General features: G+C 58.4%; 1 protein-coding gene across 2 annotated transcripts; it reads right to left on the bottom strand.

The window, feature by feature from the left end:
* Positions 1 to 2443: 2443 nt before the first annotated feature.
* MMP11 (matrix metallopeptidase 11) lies at positions 2444 to 16431 on the bottom strand. 2 transcript variants are annotated; one of them, XM_043990418.1, is made up of 9 exons: positions 16299 to 16431; positions 11560 to 11780; positions 10885 to 11028; positions 10304 to 10437; positions 9771 to 10108; positions 9348 to 9552; positions 6665 to 6922; positions 6381 to 6433; positions 2444 to 5872 (listed from the first exon to the last, which is right to left on the bottom strand). In XM_043990418.1, exons 1-9 carry the CDS (start codon positions 16416 to 16418, stop codon positions 5849 to 5851), a joined length of 1497 nt encoding a protein of 498 aa, XP_043846353.1. In that variant the 5' UTR covers positions 16419 to 16431; the 3' UTR covers positions 2444 to 5848. The 2 variants fall into 2 exon arrangements, with proteins under 2 accessions (XP_043846353.1, XP_043846352.1); XM_043990417.1 differs by having other exon boundaries at positions 2444 to 6433.
* Positions 16432 to 18092: the final 1661 nt, after the last annotated feature.

Here is an 18092-nt window from a genome sequence, read left to right as displayed (position 1 = left end):
ACGACGGCGGAGGCGGTGGCGAAGCGTGCGCGGGTGCGCTGCTCCGCCGGCCTCTCGCGCCTGCGCGCTACGTCCGTGCGTGCCGCGTCCGTGCGTATAGACGTCTACGTGCCTCCTCCGTGCGCGTGCCGGGGCGTTTTAGGAGAGCTCGGCCCCGGCGCGGACAAAGAGCCGGCCCCGCCCCCACGCCCCGCCCAGACTGGGACAAAAGAAGCGGGCGTGGCCCCGCCCCCAGCCGGCCGGCTCCACCTCCGGCCTCGCTTGGCCCTGGAGCCCGGCCCCGCCCCTCTAGCCCCGCCCCCAGTCCCCGCCGGCCCCGGGTCAGGGCAGCCAGTCCAACAGCACGCACTTATTAGGCCCCGGCCGCATTCGCACCCCTCTTTTCCGCAGGATGTCCAAGCACCAACCATAGTGTCTGGGACTCCTTGGCCTAAGGACCCTTTCCCAGGCGCCTGCGCCGCCCCCCTCCCCATTCAGCCCCCACCTGCTCTCACTCCCACCCACTCTCGTTCCCTCCTCCCCTCCCCTCCCAGGGACACCTTCACCCCCGGGGCTCCAGGGCCCCCCAGGGCCAGGAGCCCTGAGCCAGGCTTGCTCCTCCAGCCCTCCCCAACCTGCCCGGCCCACGGCGCCCAGCATGCTCTCTGCTCCCTGCGTGGCCCTATCCCCTAGCCTCTCTCCAGGAGGGTCCGTCCTAGTCTCACCGGACTCTAGTTTGGGGGTGACTCACGGGGCCTGCGCTGCAGCTCCGCAATCCTGTCACGCCTGCCTTCTGGGCTTCCTCTCCCCGGGTCTCCCACACTTTCCTCCCTCCCCCAACCTCCCCTGGCTCCCCCTCTCCCCCAAATGCGCATCTTTTCACCCCGAGCTCCCTCTAATCCCCCCTTCCTGCTGTCCCATCACTCAGGTGACTTCTGCCCCCCTGCCTACCCCGGTGATCCCATCCCATGGTCTCCTCCAGCAGATCCCGCCCCTCCCTGTCATCTCCACTCTCACACCCCACCTGCCCCTCCAAACCCTCCCCCTGTCACAGCTGAGGGCACCAACGTCTTCCCAGGGACTTGGCATTAGGGTTCTGTACTCCCCAGCGCTGGCCATTTCAGTCCCTAAGCAGGACTGCCGGAGAGTCAATTCAATGTTCCATCCTTGTAGGGAAGCTCTTGAGCTTCCGAAGCTGCCCGCAGACTGGGAAGATCCCCAAAGGACAGGAGGACAGGGGACCCTGAGAGCCTAAACGGCATCTTTGTTGGGGACGATAGGGGGCGCAGTGGATAGAGCAGCGGTCCTGCAGTCAGGAGGACTTGAGTTCAAATCTGACCTCAGACATTTGACACTTACTGGCTGTGTGACCCTGGGCAAGTCACTTAACCCTCACCGTTCTGCCCAAAGCCCCAATTCAAGAACTAAAGCTAGAGATAGGATCAGAGGAAGCCAATCTGCCTCCTTCCTCCTAAAGTGATTTTCTATTCTAAGCAGCTAGATGATGGAGTAGGTATGGGGGCACTGCACTTGCTATAGAGAAGACCCAAGTTCATATTTCCCAGCTAAGTGACCCTGGGCAAGTCACTTTACCTGTCTGCCTCAGTTTCCTCACCTGTAAAACAAGGGTAGTTGTGAAAATCAAATGAGAACATATTTGCAAAGTGCTTTGTAAACCTTCAGGCACTGTAGAAATGCTATCATCGCTTAGATTTCTCGATAAAATTATTGCCAATGACAACGGCCTTCCTAGTGTCTACATTTCATTTCCAATCACTTGTTAAAAGGTTCTGGAGGAGTGGTTTTAGTGGCCCACCAGATCTCCTTTTTCTCCACTTTTCTGCTCCTTCTGAGCTGACTGCACAGGGAAACCCCCCACACACACACACACACACCCCCGCTGGTGGCCTTGGCCAGATCCAAACAGAATCGTGCATCTTACATTGGGAACAGGATGGAAAAGATGGGGTCGAGATGGGACCGACTCCTGCTTTAGGGAAATGCCAAGTGCCAAGAGGTGGTGACTCCTGGCTCCCCTCCTTGGCTCCAGGCTCTGTGACAGCCCCCCTGGTGCCCCCTCCAAGGCAGTGCCTCCCCCTCATTCCTCATCTCCCGCCTCTCCCTAGCCGTCGCTTCTCTCCTTGCTGCCTCCAATGAGGTCCAGGTCTCCTGGGCCTTAAAGCCTCCTCCCCAGACCTGCCTCTCCCATCCTCAGCTCTCCTCCCTGCCACCAACAAACTCCATGAGGACAGCCGCCTTCATCTCTTCTCTCATCACCTCCAAGGCTTCTGAAGGCCTCCCCTCAGCCTCCCTGCAGTTCCTGATGTGGCCGCTCCTGCCCTTCCCAGGGTCCCTGCTGCTCCGTGGCTTCCGTGGACCTGGCCTCCTACTACCTGTCTGATGACTCCATTTATGGCCCCCTGCCCCAACCTGAGTGGGGGCAGCCAGAAGCCCTTGTCCTCCCCCGGCCCCGAGCTCCCAGATTGCAAAGCATGTTGCTGGCATCGCGGAAACAAGGAGACGATGCTCACTTGTGGACCGATCCTGGATCACTGTTTGATGGACATTGGATCTGGGCAGACAGCCCCATGCAGACCTCACTTGTCTGAACATTGCAGAGGTGGGGGCACTAGCGTCCTTCCACCCCCGGCTGCCAACCTCGAGTCATCCCCAGCTCATCCCTAACCCAATATGGTCTCCCCATCAAGCATCTTCCTCTCCTGCCTTCCCTATGACTGGCCAAGGCACCTCATCTTGCCAGTCCCTCCATGTCATCCTGGACTCCTCCCCCCAAGAGAAAGCCGGGACCACTGGTCACCCAGACTGCTCAGAGAAGAGGTCAGCCCTTCCATTCCCTCTCATTATCAGGGAGCTTTCGTGGTCTCCATTCCCCTCCTTTCAGGGCTCCCAGCCTTCCACACCAGGGCCTTTCAGGGACAGGGGCCCAGCCATCATGTGCCCCCTCAGTCTTCTCCAGACCCCCCAAGCTGTGTTCCCCGCATTCGTAGCTCAGCTCCGCGTCGTGAGGTTGCCAGTTAGACATCCCCCCTCCCCTACATGACGTGTCCCTGTCGGCATGCCTTCTCCTCAGGAGTCAAAGGCTGTCTGGGGGGAGGTGAGCTGTGGGTGCACCAGGTTCAGGGTAGGAACTAGTCACTTCCTCCTCAATGCCTGCCCACAGACCCCTCTGGTGGCTCGTGGTAGCCAGGAAAATCTGTGGACAAGTGGTTCTCGGTCTCCTTCTTCTTGGGATGTTGCTTGCTTGGAACCAGGTGAAGGATTTTACATTTGTCTCTCATTTGCTTCCAGTACGTCCAGAACGTCACCATGCTGCCCTCGGCAGTCTTATGCTTGAGTCCTCCTGGCCCCACATCCCTGGGCAAGGCCCTCCCCAACCCAGCCTGGCCAGCTTTGTTTGCTCCTCATGAGATGGGGCTAGCCCACACCCGCAGCCCTTGCAGGGCTGTTGTGACGAAAGCTGTTGGCTGTGTGCCTGTAGACAAGTCCCTGTCCCCTCTGGGGCTGGACCAAATGAAGTCTGGATTCTCCCTCTGGTGTTCTTTGTACAAACGGAGCCCCAGGCTCCAGCCTGTGGAGGCTTCTGTCAGGGCGTGTTGAGCTTGGGCCAATGGTGGCGTTCTAGAATGGTTGCTGGACAGAATCATTATAAGAATACCAATATTTCTAAGAAGGCACCTCTCACCAGTCACTATCTCACAAAGACCCTGCGATCTAGCATCTTACAGATGAAGGCCCTGAAGAGTTACCCAAGGCCACAGACGGCTAAGTAAGGGTCTGAGAAGGCCCTTCTCCATTCACTGCTCTCCTGCCCTCCCTGACATCATAAGGGAGCTGAGTTCAAATTCCATCCCTTCGAACCTGGCCCCAAGCTTGTGACTGTGGACGATCCCTTGGGGTCTGGGCTGTCGGTGATAAGGACAGCAGAGATTGACCCAGATAGGAAGGCCGGGTCATTTCCCAGGAGGAGGCTAGACAGATCTGATAGAAAACAGACCATGTTTAATTGTCATGTGGATGGCCCACTGATCCACACTGTACAGCTTTGCTTCTTTGGCAGAGGAGGTCAGAGCACAGGCCCTATCCCTAGGCAGTGGAAGGCCACCCAGCGGGGCCCTCCACAACTGGCTTCATCCAGCCCAGGGCCCAAGAGCACCTAGCTGCCTGTCTCCAGACCCTTAGGGTCTAGTGGGAGGGAGAGTAGTCAGAGTTCCCCTAGAGTCAGCACTTCTGGGCCCAGACCTAGGTCCTGTGAACACTGTGAGACTGGAGGGAACACTTCCGGGTCTAGGGCTAGCTGTGCCAGACTGTCTGGGGGAGGTACAAGGACCAGCCTTGGCATGGGGAGGGGGCATGCTCGGAGCTCTACCTCTGGGACCTATTGCCTCTGGAAGCCCATGGCTCAAGCAGGCCCGTGGGCACCAGGTTGGGGCTGAGGGAAGGAAGGCCCCAGCAGCCCTCAGGATAAAGGCAGGAGACCGGATGGAAGCATAAGGACTTGCTTTCTCCAGGTTGGACATCAAGTCTGTTCTGTCCCTAGTCTGGGCTGCCCTTTCTGCCCTCCATCCCTCCCTCTCCTCTGAGGCTAGGGAGGCTGGGGGTGGGGGGAGGCTAGCATTCCTGAGCTGGGGGCCCAACCGGCCTTCTCTCCTACCATGAAAAGGATGAAGCAACATCCCCCAAAGGGCGTGCCTGTGTCCTGGGAAGTGGGGCATGTCAGTGGGATTGGGGGGTGTCCAGGTAGCTGGGGCAGAGAGCAAGAAGAAAGGAGGAAAAGGAGGAATTGGGAAGGCTAGCAGCAGACCTATAGGACCGTGGATGAGGCACGAGCCTGAGCCGGGTCAGACAGATGCTGAATCAACGGGACTGAGTGGAGAATGAGAGGATGTACCCAACTCTCAGCAGACCCCAGGATCAGCCCAGGAAGGGGCCAGATGTTTGACACTTGGGGCCTGTCAGGGGCAGAGGGAGAGGAGCTAGGGTGGTGGTAGCAATTACCCCCTCCAAGGGAGCCTGGCCTGAGGGCAGAAGGCCAAAGACCATCTGTCTGCCCGCATGTGTCACTGGAACTTCACTAAGAACCTCCCATGATGCTTGAGTTTTGGCCAAAGCCCAAGGAGGGATACCAGGAGGAGCTAGAAAATGCAGTTCCCTGGAGGGCACCCTGGCAGACAGGAGGGCACCCAAGGTTTCCAGACCCTGCTCACCACCCCTGATGCCACCTGGAGGTCAGGGCCCCAGGCCACACAGATGTCACCACATGGTTGGCTAAGAAGAGGGTGGCTGAGAACAGCTTGGATCTCCACAGCGTGACAGGGTACAGAAAAGGCGGCCCACGGGTCAGGGAGAATCATACCCAGCAAGCCCTGGGAAGGACACATTTGCAAAGTCAGTGAAAGAGTCTTCAACTCAACAGGAAAGAGCAGGAAGAGGAGGGAGAAGGGGAAACTGAGATGGCAGCTCCCAAGAAAGCAGAAGACTCAGAGCAGAGACCCCTGGGACCCTCCACCTCCTTCCTGAGCTCCCAGGATACAGGACCCCAAGAAAGGGCAGAAGGGCAAGGAAAGTCCAGGCCTTCTTGAGGCCCAAGGGTGGGGAGCAGGCAAAAGAAGGGGGATGGTGCCGTGTGCCAGGGCCACATCCTGCCTCCTGAGGGCAATAGAGTGGATCAGGTAAGCCCACCCACCTCCACGGGGCTCCATGGCCTATTCCAAAGAGACAGCTAAGGGGAAAAGGGGAGACAGGGGTGGGGGGTGTGGATGGAGAGAAGAAAGGAGGCTGGCATTATGTTACGTACTTGATGCTCCCTGGGACTCCCTGGCCTTCCCTGAGGTCCCTGTGGGGACGGCGGTCAGCCCAGGGGGTAGAATGAGTTCTGAAGATACCCAAAGAGAAGCTCCACTTAGGAGGAGTCCAGGGTGTGGGGGCGGCAGGTGTCCCACCTGAGATTCTTAAAAGGAGGCCTTGGGACACTGATAGAGAAGGCAGGGGACAGAGCTGCCAGTGTAGACCACAACCAGCATGGCCTAGAGTCTCTCTGCCGCCAAACCATGGGCTCTCAGGCTGTGTACAGATGGAAGCCCAGCCGCCCCTCAGCCACCTCCAATCAAGGGTATTGGGGGGGAGCCTGAGCCCAACCAGTCGCCCCAGGGCCCTCATTTCCTTCCCTGAATAAATAGTGCTGCCTGGTTCAGGGTCGTTCCCGGGGGAGGCCAAGCCCCAGAGAAGCTTTGGGGGAGGGGTTAAGCCCCGGTGCAGGGCTTCCAAGGCCAGCGGGGAGCAGACCAGGCTTAGAGGAATGCATTGGAGGAAAGCGTGGCAGGTCCGGCACAGCTGAAGAAGTCTGGCCCGATGAGGCGCGGGAAGCCCTCCAGGACTCTCACCTTGACTGGATCAAACTTCCAGTACTGGCGACCATGGAGGAAGTAGGCATAACCTGGTGGGAGAGGTGGGGGAAGGGTCAGTGAGAGGGAGGGGCCCTCCTCCTCCTCCCAGCCTTGCATGGGCAGCACAGTCTGGCCTCCTCCCAGGCCCAAAGGGGACATGAGAGCTGCTTCCACAGGAGGCATGAAGGGCAGGAGGGACAAGCCTTCTTCTGCCTGGGCCAAGGAGAAGGAAGCCCCTCCCCAGCCCTGCAGGCCCCTCCCTTCCCCTAGCCCAAACCCACCATGACTGTCTTGGAAGGCAGCGCTGATCTCGGTGGGCACTCCCCGCCAGTCAGTGGTCCGGCGAGGAGAGAGGCCGTCCACACGCCGGGTGCTGGCGTGGAAACGCCAATAACTGCCCCCGTGGAAGAAGTAGATTTTGTTTTTGGCTGTGCCCCACACCAGTGCCGCGTGGATGCCTGAGCTTGTCAGACCAAGGTCCGAGAGTGGCGCAGGGCCCAGCACCCGCTGCTCTCCAGCATACACCCAATACTGAGAGCCTGCACAGAGGACACGGAGGGGAAGTCTTCAGGGCAAAGGGAGGGACGTGGGGAGCAGCACCCCAAGGAGCAGCAAGGCAGGCCCCTGAGCGGTAGCTCCAGCTGCAACAGCCTTGGAGCTGCCTCACTCTGGGGTCCTCTGCCAGTCAGCGAGCGGCCTCAGTGGGCATGGGCTGCACCCATCCTTGCCATCCAAAGGACAAAAGTTAACCCGCAGCTTCATCCTCCCAACCCTCCTGCTCGTGGGCTCCCTTCATGGCCCCACATTTCAATCCAGAATCTCAACTGCTCCCTTCAAGTCCCCAAAATCTCTCGGTGGCCTAATGCAATGGGCTCTTCTCAGTCCTCATTCTCCTCCATCTCTCTGCAGCCCCGGGCACTATGGGTCACTCCCACCGCTCTGAGAGCATGACCCTCACCCCTGGCTCCCCGGGTTCTCCTCCTCCCTCTCTGACCATTGGATCCTTCTCTGTCTCCTCAGCTGGATCCTCCTCCAGAACATGCCCTCTAACCAGGGGGTTCCCCCAGGGCTTTGTTCTGGGCCCTCTGATCTTCTCCCTCTGTCCCGTGGACTTAAGGACCATCTCTGTGCTTATGACTCTCAGATCTACCTGTCTTGTCCAAATCTCTCTCCTGACTTCCAATTTCTCATCTCCAGTTGTCTTTCAGATATCTTAAACTGGATGTCCAATGGATAGCTTAACTCAAGTGCCCAGACTCATTTTGCTTCCCCTACCTCCTACCTTCCCTATCACCCAGGGAGCCCTCACTGGAGAGGGCCACCCACCACTCACAGTCTCTCAGGCTCCCAATCTAGGAGGCATCCTGGATTCCTCACCATCTTTTGCCCCAGATCCAATATGGTGCCAAGGCCTGTCCATTGGACTTCTGCAGCATCTCTCCAATAAGCCCCTTTCTCTCCTCTGACTCTGTCTCCACGTTGGTGCAGACCCTCATCAACTCACACCTGGACTACATCAATTGTTGCTGAGGGGTCTGCCTGCCTCGGTCTCTCCCCATCCCAGTCCATCCCCCATTTAGGGGCCAAAGGGATTTTCCTAAAGTGCAATTCTGCCCATGTGATGCCCCCCATAAACTCCTGGGGCTCCCTGGGACCTCCAGGATCAAACACAAAATGCTCAGTTTGTCATCTCAGTCCCTTCCTGACCCAGCCCCCTCCTCCCCTCCAGGCTTCTTCCACCTCATTTGCCCACATACTTTTCTAGCCAGTCCCCCCCCTACTCCCAGCTCCAGGCTACTCTATGAATCAGACCCTCCAGCGCTTGGCCCTGGGCATTCCTGGGGCCTGGCTTCTCTGCTCCCACCACTGACCTCCCAGCTCTAATCCCACCTCCTTCTGGAAGCCTCCCCAGCATTTCCCAGCCCCAGGGCCTCCCCTCTGTTTGGTATGTCCCATTTCCCCCACACATAGCTTGCTTCATATATATTATATATGCATATATAGGTTTTTTATATATGCACATATCTATCTTATGTTGCCTCCTCTGTTACACTGGGAGCTCCTGGGGGCTGGGACTGGGCTTCGGCCTCTTTGGGTATCCCCAGTCCTTAGCACAGAGCCCAGCACATAGTAGGTGCTTAATCCACATCTACTGATTGACTGATTGAGGAAAACAGAGGTCTAAGATGAAGAACAGTTTCCAGAGAGGATAGGACAGGGCAGAGGGAGATGAGCCTGGGGAGGGAAAGGCTTGAAGGACCAAAGCAGATGGACATAGGAAAAGGGATGCTGGGAGCAGGAGCTGGGTACCTCCTTGTCAGAGGAGGAGGAGGAGCCCCTTCCCCAGGAAAGAAGGAAAGGAGGGAGGGGGGGAGGGAGGAAAGAAGGGAGGGACAAAGGAGGGAGGAAGGAAGGGAGGGACAAAGGAGGGAGGAAGGAAGGGAGGGAGGAAAGGAAGAAGGAAAGGAGGAAGGGAGGGAGGAAAGAAGGGAGGGACAAAGGAGGGAGGAAGGAAGGGAGGAGGGAGGGAGGAAAGGAGAAAAGGAGGGAGGGAGGGAGGGAGGAGGAGAAGACAAGCATTTATTAAGCACTTACTAAGGCCAGGTGCCAAGTGCTTTTACAATTGTCTCATTTGACCCTCACCACAGCCCTAGGAGGTAGTCATTGTTCCCCCCATTTTGCAGTTGAAGACACTGAGGCCCGGAGGTGACTGGTCAGGGGCCCAGGCTCATACAATGAGGACTTGACCTCAGGTCTTCCTGACTCCAGGGCCAATGAAGGCTTTGGTCACTCACTGTGTCCCTCCCTGGCAGCCTCTGGCCGTTCTTTCCTCTCTCTGCCTCTCACAGACTCTCACCTTTTCTACCCCCAGCCCCTGGTCTCTCACAGCTCAGTCAGCCTGAGAAGTCTCCTGACCTTGGGACCCCTCCCCAGCCCCTTCCTGGGCACTCCCCTGAGCCTCACCCTGGAAGAACCAAATGTTGCCCTGTGGATCCTCAAAGGCGGCATCGAGGCTAGTGGGCAGGCCTTGCCAGTGGCGAGAAGCCAGGGCCGGGTAGCCGGGCTGGAGCCGCCCCGCCCTCAGCCTCCAGACGAAGCCGGACTTGAAAAAGAAGAGTTCTCCCCGGATGGTGGCCGCAGCATCAAAGTCTGTGTCACAGGCGTCAGGCTGCGTGGGGGACATTGAAGCAGGATGGGGAGGCAGGGAGGCGCTAGAACTGGCAGGCAGGAGGGTGAGGGGGGTGAGAGAGGCAGGGAGGGAAGGAGGGAGGGAGGGATGAAGGAGGGAGGAAGGGAGGGAGGATGGAAGGAAGGAGGGAGGGAGGGAGGAAGGAAGGAAGGAAGGAGGGCAAAGGGTTGACTGGGCAAATAGCCCTGGGGACTCACCTCCAGGGAGATTTCGTTGGTGTCTATGTCGCCAGGCTGGGGAGGGGGAGGCACTTTGGAGGGGGGCAGGGTGGGCCCTGGGGCTGGGGGGGGCTCTCTGGAGGGGGGCACTGCAGGCCCCAGGGCTGGAGGGGCCTGGCCCAGGTAGAGCTCTGGGCTGGGCCGAGGTCCAGGCTGCAGTCCATAGAGGTGCTGGATCCCCCGTTGGTCATCTGGGCTCAGGCTCAGGGGGTAGCGAAAAGTGTAGAAGGGAGACATCAGAGCTTTGGCTTCAGCCGAGTGCTGCAGGCCCAGCACATGGCCAAACTCGTGGGCAGCCACCTGGAGCAAGTCTGTGCCTGGGCGGGTGGACAGGAGCAGGCAGGGGAGCTTGCGATCCTGGGGCCTTGACACCCTTGGCGCCCAGCCAGGGGACACCCAGCCGTCTGCCCCGTCTCCATTGGCCCAGGCCCACCCACCACCCAGCCTGCCTTATTTTCTCCCAGCCTCACCATCTACCCTGACTCAATTTCTCCAGTCCAAGGTTCTCGTACCTAAGTTGTTCCCAATGGTCCAGGTCTCATCATAGTCAAAGTGCACGTCTCCCTCCCGGTGGGTCTTGGGGAAGAAGGCATGAGCCAAAATGCCCCCTGGGCCATCAAAAGGCAAATTATCTCCGTGCCAGTACCTGGGGAGAGGCTGAGGTCAGGAGGCTCAGCTCAACTGCTCCTGGCCTGTGACCCAGACAGGGTCCTGGGCCTGCTCCCCACCACCCTCTGGCTGTGTGACCTTGGACAAGTCTAGAGGCCTGTGAAAGTGGGATTCTCCCCCTGCCCTGCTTCCCCCCTGTCAGAGCTGTCAACAGGACCAGACTTAGCAGCTTAGACTGTTCGGTGCCAGGGCCAGCCCACACAACCCAGGGAGCTCCAGAAACTCACCTGAGGTTCTCCTGGGCACATGCAAGACCTAGCAGCCATTGGAACCCAGACATCCTGGTCCTGATTTCCAGGAGAGGACTTTGGGATCCTCAGCACAGAAGCCTAAGGCCAGGGCTGGGGCAAGGGCCAAGGGCCATGCCAGGGGTGATGCCAGGGCCTTCAGGCAGTGTCCTCCCACTCCTGCACTGGGTGCTTACCTGGTAAAGTCAATCATGATATCGGCTCTGCCTTCCTGCACTTCTGTGAAGGTGAGCGGGGTCACGTCGCTCCAGACCCGTAAGGCCTCAGCCATCATCTCTCGGACTTGCTCTTTGACCAGCTGCCAGGGGAACCGCATGATTCTGGAAGATGATGGACAAGACATTGGGGCAGGGGCAGGGGCAGAGCCATGCCTTAGATCCCCCAACTCCAACCATGGCCGTGAGAGGAGGAAATAAGCATTTATTAAGTGCTGACTATGTGGCAGCCTCTTGGCTAAGAGCCTTTACCAATCTCTCACATGATCATCGCAGCAAGCCTTTGAGGCAGAGGCTAATAGGATTCCTGGGTTCTAGTTGAGAAAGCTGAGGCAGATGGAGCGTAAGTGACTTGCCCAGGATCACACAGCTAGTAAGTGTTTAAGGCTGGATTTGAACTCAGGGCTTCCTGATTCCAGGCCTGGTGCTCTGTGCCCTGTGGCAGGCCTCTAGCCTTGTCTAAAAGTCTGCCTAGAAAGGCTGTGTGTGGGAGGAGAGAGCAGGAGAGTTGGTAAAGGCTAGGCCCCACCTCCCCCAAGTAAGACTGACCTCCTCCCATGCCCTCCTCAGCCTCATCTAACAGTCCCAGGTGTCTGTCACCCCTTACTGGGTCCTGTGGAGACACAGCATCCCTACCTGTAGGTAAGGTTGGCCTTCTCCCAACGCCCACCAGACAGCACAAAGCGTTTTTGCCGGTTCTGGAGGTGCGATCCATGAGGCAGGTTGGGCACACCACAGCGGGGGCGGCCTTGAGCTGTGGCCCACCGAGGGGCAGCCTGCATGGGGAGGTCCGGCTTGGAGGCTGCCGCTTTGGGCACAACCTCAAGCCAGGATCCATCCTCCGTGAGTGCTGAGTCCTGCACAGAGAGTAGAGAAGCCTCAGGAACCGCCCCCCCCCATAGCCAAGTGGTTCCTGCTCGGCCCCCCACCCCCACCCCCACAGTTGCCCCCAGCTGCCCTGGGCTGGATCGCAATGCTAGTTTTGACTTGTGGCAAAAGCACTTCCTCCCCATCAGCAGCTCTTTGAACCTCTCTCTTCAATTCTGTTCAACCCAACAAACCTTAATGACTCCCTACTGTGGGCAGCACTTGGTGCTCAGTACCTGGGCTCCACAGGAAAGTTAGCCAGGCCCTGCCTGGCAGGAGCATCCATTCTACCAGGCATCAGGACAGGGCCCAGATATGGAGGTTCTCAGATGTCACACCTGCCTCAGTGGCCCTCCCACAGACCAGGTAAGGCTGTCTTATCATTAAAAGCTATTGGGTGGTGGCTCAGAACTGGCCATCAGAGGGATGCCCATCCATTGGGGAATGACTCAACAAGCTGTGATATCTGATGGGGTGGGATGTTATTGTGCTCTAAGAAAGGACAAGCAGAGGGGCAGCTAGGTGGTGCAGTGGATAGAGCACCAGCCCTGGAGTCAGGAGGACCTGAATTCAAACCCAGCCTCAGACACCTAATGCTTACTAGCTGTGTGACCCTGGGCAAGTCACTTAACCCCAATTGCCTCACCAAAAAAACAAAAGAAAGAAAACCACAAGAAAAGACAAGCAGGATGACTAGAAAGACTTGTATGAACAGATGTAGTGGATGTATTGTGAAATGAGCAGAACCAAGAGAACATTGTGCAGAGACAGCAATATTGTTGGATGAAGAACTGTGAATGACAACTATTCTCAACAATACAAAGATCCAAGACAATCCCGAGGGACTCATGATGAAACACAGCATCCCCCTCCAGAGAAAGAACTGATATTGATTGAGCACAGACCAAAGCAGGCTTCTGTGCACTCGTCTTCAGTTTTTTCTTTCCAACTTTTCTTGTACAAACTGACTTATATGGTAATGTTTTCCATAATGGCACGTGTATAACCCATATCTGATTGCCTACCATCTGGAGAGGGATGGGGAAGGAGGGATAAAAATTGGAACTCAGAACGATAAATAAAAATGTTTATTATTTCAAAAAAAGGCTATCAGAATTTTGAGAGATTGGCTGGTTAATTGTCCTCCTGGACGATTGCCTGTCAGAATGAAAGAAAAGACTGAGCAAGGAACAGAGAAACTGGAGGCAGGGAACTTCTCTGAGAACTCATTTTGTGAGAATTTGTCAAAGTGTTTAGTGCCTTTCCCAAGAAAGCTGAGATGTAAATATGTTCCACAGTGGGAAGATAAGTGGTTCAAGGATAGGGCAGGATGATTTCTGAGCCTTTCTCACAGCTGAAACATTGTAAACCATCCTGCTTGGTACATTGTTAAGAAATTGTAGCATCAGTAACTCTGATGGTTAATCGAAGCCTAGGAGAGGAGCTCTAGCTACCAGTAGGTAATTGCTTACTTTAAGGGAAGGAGTTTCTCTTTTGGAAGATAATCTTTGGGGCCGCTAGGTGGCGCAGTGGATAAAGCACCGGCCCTGGATTCGAGAGTAGCTGAGTTCAAACCCAGCCTCAGACACTTGACACTTACTAGCTGTGTGACCCTGAGAAAGTCAACCCTCATTGCCCACCCAAATAATAATAATAATAATCTTTAGTAAACTGGGGGTGGGGCTCTGAGTTAATTGTTGAATGAAAAAGCTATTGTCATTTTAGTAACCAGTAATAGCATTCTCCTAGATTATTCCCTTAGGATTCAAGAAGATGAGGATGAATGTGGTCTGCCCTAAAAGCCTGTCATACAGAAGTCAGGGTGCAAGAGCAGACAAACAGTGAAAGCTCTCCCCAAGAGAAATGGACTGCCTTCTTTAAAGGGAGATGGGCTTCTCTCGCTGAAGCTGGATGCCCACACATCAGCAAAGTTTTTGAGGGGATCCCTGTGGAGGGAGGAGTTGGGACAGATACTTTTGGGGTCCTTCCAATTCTGAGAATCATAAAGTCCATGTGTAAATTGGTGTGCCCTAATTGGGGTGGGGAAATCCCAAAAGACTTCTTGGAGGAGGCTCCAAGGAGCCTGTACCCAAACAAGGATGGGGCAGGAGGGTGGAGATGGGGAGAGGCTGAGAGTAGGGGGTGGACCAGAAGGAAAGAGAGTCCCCTATCTGTCACAGCCTTTTGTCAAAGCGAAAACATCATGTAACCGTCCAACGGGAGCTACTGGAGTTAGTCATTAGTGCATTCCCTAATGCCATGACTGAAGGGCACTTCACAGGGACGCAAGTGCAACTCCCTCTTTACAGGAGGGGAAACTGAGTCCCAGAAGGAGATGGGACGTGCCCAGGGGCACGCAGTGGTGAAGCTGGCATCTGAGGTCTTCCCCTCATGCAGCCCAGCCCCCCTTAGGGCTGTCTTCTCTGCACAGCAAGAAGTCACCCCCAGGTCCTGGCCCTCACTTTCCATTGCCCAGCCCCCACACTCAGGCTACTCCTATTGCCACTGCAGAAGCCTCCAGGGCTCTTCTGGCCTGAGCTTCCCTCTCAGCTGGAGGGCTGCCCACCTACCTGGAGGCCTCTTTGGATCCCACTTTCTTGTGGGCCCAGTCCCCTGGCCAGAGGGCGAGGCAGCCACCTGGAGCCAGAGCCCATGGCATCTCTGCCCCCGCTTCCTGCTGTTGCTGCTGCTCAGGGACTTCAGGCCCCTTGGTCAGATAGGCAGCTTGGCTGGGGGTGGGTGGAACATCCCCAGGCAGGAGCCAAGATGCCAGGCCGCTGCTCACAGAACACATCCCTCCCCCTTTGGAGACCTCAGTTTCCCCTCTGCAAAGCAGAATGGCTTTCCACACTCGGCTTCCCAAACAGGACCCTGGACCTGAGCATGTCCCAGGAATGAGGATGCCCTCTCCTCTCCCCACCTCTCCCGTCTGGCCCAGAACTCAGAGCCCATGAGGGAGGTCTTGCAAGTGTGGCTACACGATTGTACAGAAGAGGAAGCTGAGACTGAGGGAGCAGCACAGAGCACCTGCCAGGGCCAGGACACACCTGGGGCTCTTGGTATGAGATCTAGCCCTGGGAGGAATCCAGCCAAGGCAGGCTGGGGCCATCCCCAGAGAGATGATTCCCTGGGCCAAGCCTGTCCTCATGGTCCTGCCTCTGCCAGGGCCTCCTGGTACCCCCCCCAGCTCAGCCACAGGGCATCTGGGGTGGCCTAGGGCATCTGGCCATCTCTGAACAGAACACAGTTGGGAGCTGGCCCTCTGTCTAGCCCATTGGCCCAAGGCTGGCCAGCAGGTGCCCACCCACCCAACAGCGCATCTGAGCAGCCTGGAACAAAGGGCCCTGGAAGGAGCCTACACAGACTCAAACCCGTTGGGCTGCACAGAAGAGCCAATGGCACTGATCAAATGGGAGCCCAGTCCTGACCCTGACTCGGCCACTGCCTTGCTGGGCGACCTTAGGGAACTGCCCTCCCCTCTCTGGGCCCCACTCCCTGCTGGATCAGACAACCCATTTCTAAGGGCCTGACTAGCTGGAAATTCTTGTGTCCTCTGCTGTCCAGCGTTCAGTCCTCAAGCTGAGCAAGCTGACCAGAGGCCCTCTCCCCAGGCTCCTGCAGGGCCCTCCAGCCAGGCCCCCTTTGTCTCTTCCACCACCCTGCCTCTCTCTACAAGCCCCCTGGGAACCCTGGAACAGTCCCACAGAGGGGCCTGCAGAAGCAGGGCCAGGCCAGCCTCCCCAGGGACCCAGCTCGGTTCGGAGACCTGTGGGCAGGCTCCCAGAGTTCATCTGGGTGCAGCCAGGGCTGCATATCCTTGTCTGGGGCCTCCCCAGGCAGGCAGGGGCTATATACCACGAGCACCCACAGGCACCCGCTGTGGGCACTCCCCCTCACCCAGAGTCAGGGCACTCACACTGTATGGGCCCCGAAGTGCACAGGCAGAGACACCTGTTAGAGGTCCCAAGGCCCTGGCCTGCCCTTCCCTTCCCGCCGCAGCCCCCCTCCCCCAGCTCTCTGGGCCTGAGGCTCCTGTCCACAGGCTGCGGAGGCCAGGGAGGGAGAGGGGTGGCAGAGGTATCTCCAAGTCTCCCCCTCCTGCTCCCCAAGAGCCCCTGGGAAGGGGGGAGGGGCGCGGACGGACAAGGGCACCAGGGCAGAGGGACCCGCAAGGAAAGTGAAAGGGTGGGAGAGGAGCCGAGAGAAGGGGGCGGGAAGAGCGGGAGGATCGAGGAGGGGCAGAGGGAGGAGGGGGAAGGGGAAAAGGGGAGGAGCAGGGGGCCGGGCCAGACCTAGGCAGGGACCGCCAGACACCTACAAGGGCATAGCCCAGCGAGTCCGAGTACAGCCTCGCGGGGGGCCAGGATTGGGACTGGGGGGTCTGGGTCCCACCCCCACACTGATAGGCCCCCTCCCATCTCACCCCCAGCCTCTCTCTGGCCCGGGGACCTGATGGCACGGGCCGAGTGGGGGCTGCGGGGACGGAATGGGGCCGGCCTGAAACTCACGGGGGGTGGAGGGGGCGGCCGAGCCAGGACCGGGTGCGGGTGTGGGAGCAGCAGCGGGAGCAGCAGGAAGGCTCCGGGGAGCCGGAACGGGCGGCAGCTGTGGGCCAGGGCTGGGGCCATCCTGGGGCGGGCGCCAGGGGCCTGCGGGGCGGGCCCGGAGCCGGGGTGACTGCGGCCCTTTATAGGCTCAGCCTGTCCCGCCCCTCCCCCTCCCCCTCCCCCCCCACCCTGCCGAGGTCTGGAGGCTCCCCCTCCCCCTCCCTTCCCTCCCTGCTGCTGGAGCCTAGAGGCCCCCCTCTCCCCTGGCTCTGCCCCCCTCCCCGCCTCTCCCCCCCCCCCCCGTCTGGGTCTGGCCCTGCCCCCCTCCACCAGCACCCAGCCTGCCTTTTGTTCTCTCTCCCTCTCCTCCTGCCCCCTCTGGGCAAGGGTGGGGAGCCATTGGGGTGGCCTGCCTCTGCCCTCCCCCTCCACATCCGGAAGGCACCCTGCCACAGCCATAATCATTAACAGACCCCCCCAGACCTGGTGTAACCCCCAGGATGCAGCAGAGCCCCAGTGGGGAGAGCTGGGCTAGGTGCATAGAGGTGAGGAGGTCAGAGGCAGGGCTGAGGGGGAGAGGGGCTAGGGACCCTGGGACATCCAGGGAGGAGTCAGTGGGCCCTTGCCCCCCAGGGAACTAGGCTGGGGAGGGGGGTCACTTTCTGGATAACCTCCAAGCAGGAAACACCAAAGGGTCACAGAAGGCCCCTTGTCTGAGCATGCTGGGCAGTCTGTGAGCAGGCCAGAGCAGACCTGAACTGGCTAGACAGGACACCAGAGGATGCCCCCCCCCCACCCCAAACACAGTCACACCCATAAGGAGCTGGGCCCAGAGCTAGACCCCAGTGCACAGCCTTTGGGCAATACAGCAGGGCTGGCTGGGATCCCAGGTCGCCCCCAACTGGCTGGCCAGCCTCCTCTGAGTCACGGCTCCCACGCTCTCCTGTTCTCCAGCCTCGAATCTCTGTTCTGTGGCCTCTGGCCACCCCAGCCAATCCCCTCCAGCCCCTGCCTCTTCCTGCGGCTTCTGCTCCTCTGCTCTGCCTCTACTCTGCCTCCGCTGGCCTCCATTGGCCTCCTCTACCTCTTCTCCCCTCCATGGGCCTCACCAGCCTTCTCTGGCCAGTTTCCCAGGGTCCTCTCTAGCATCTGTGGTCTCCTCCACTGCCGGATGCCCTCTGCCTTGGGCCTCTGATTGCCGCTTCTCCCCTTTGGCCTCCTTCTCTCACTTCTGGCCCCCTCCTCCACAGTCACTTCTCACCTCTGGCCACCTCTGTAGCTCTCAAAGGTGCACCTATTGTCTCTGCAGCTCCTCCACGGACACAGGCTCTCCACTGCTACAGTTGGCCACCCCTCCAGGTCTCTAAGACCTTTCTTCTCCTCCCTGGGATTCCAAGCTCTCCCGAAGAGCCTCTGGGCTCTCCCCAGGGTTCCCAGTCCCCCCTCTGGGGCCAATTCCATTCTGTAGAGACTGCATTCATCTTGCCACATCACCAGCCTGTCTCCCTGAGGGGCATTGAGGTCCAGGAGAAAGCGTGCTGGGTCTGCCAGTGAAGCACTGTGTTCTTCACTCTCTCTGGGCTTCCTCACCCATCAAAGGAGAGCGGTCCCCCACGTGCCCTCATCAACAGGCCCTTCCTGCCCTGAGTCTGCTTCCCTCAGCGATGTCCCTTTCGGGGGGTAGATTGCTCTTGCCAGCTCTCTGCAAATGGAGCTGTGGGTCTATGGGGGCCCGGAGACTGGGGCACACCCCAG

The sequence above is a fragment of the Dromiciops gliroides genome, chromosome 3 (assembly GCF_019393635.1).
Source record: "Dromiciops gliroides isolate mDroGli1 chromosome 3, mDroGli1.pri, whole genome shotgun sequence".
In the NCBI taxonomy this organism is placed as follows: Eukaryota; Metazoa; Chordata; class Mammalia; order Microbiotheria; family Microbiotheriidae; genus Dromiciops; species Dromiciops gliroides.
This window is presented reverse-complemented; position numbering and strand designations above follow the sequence as displayed.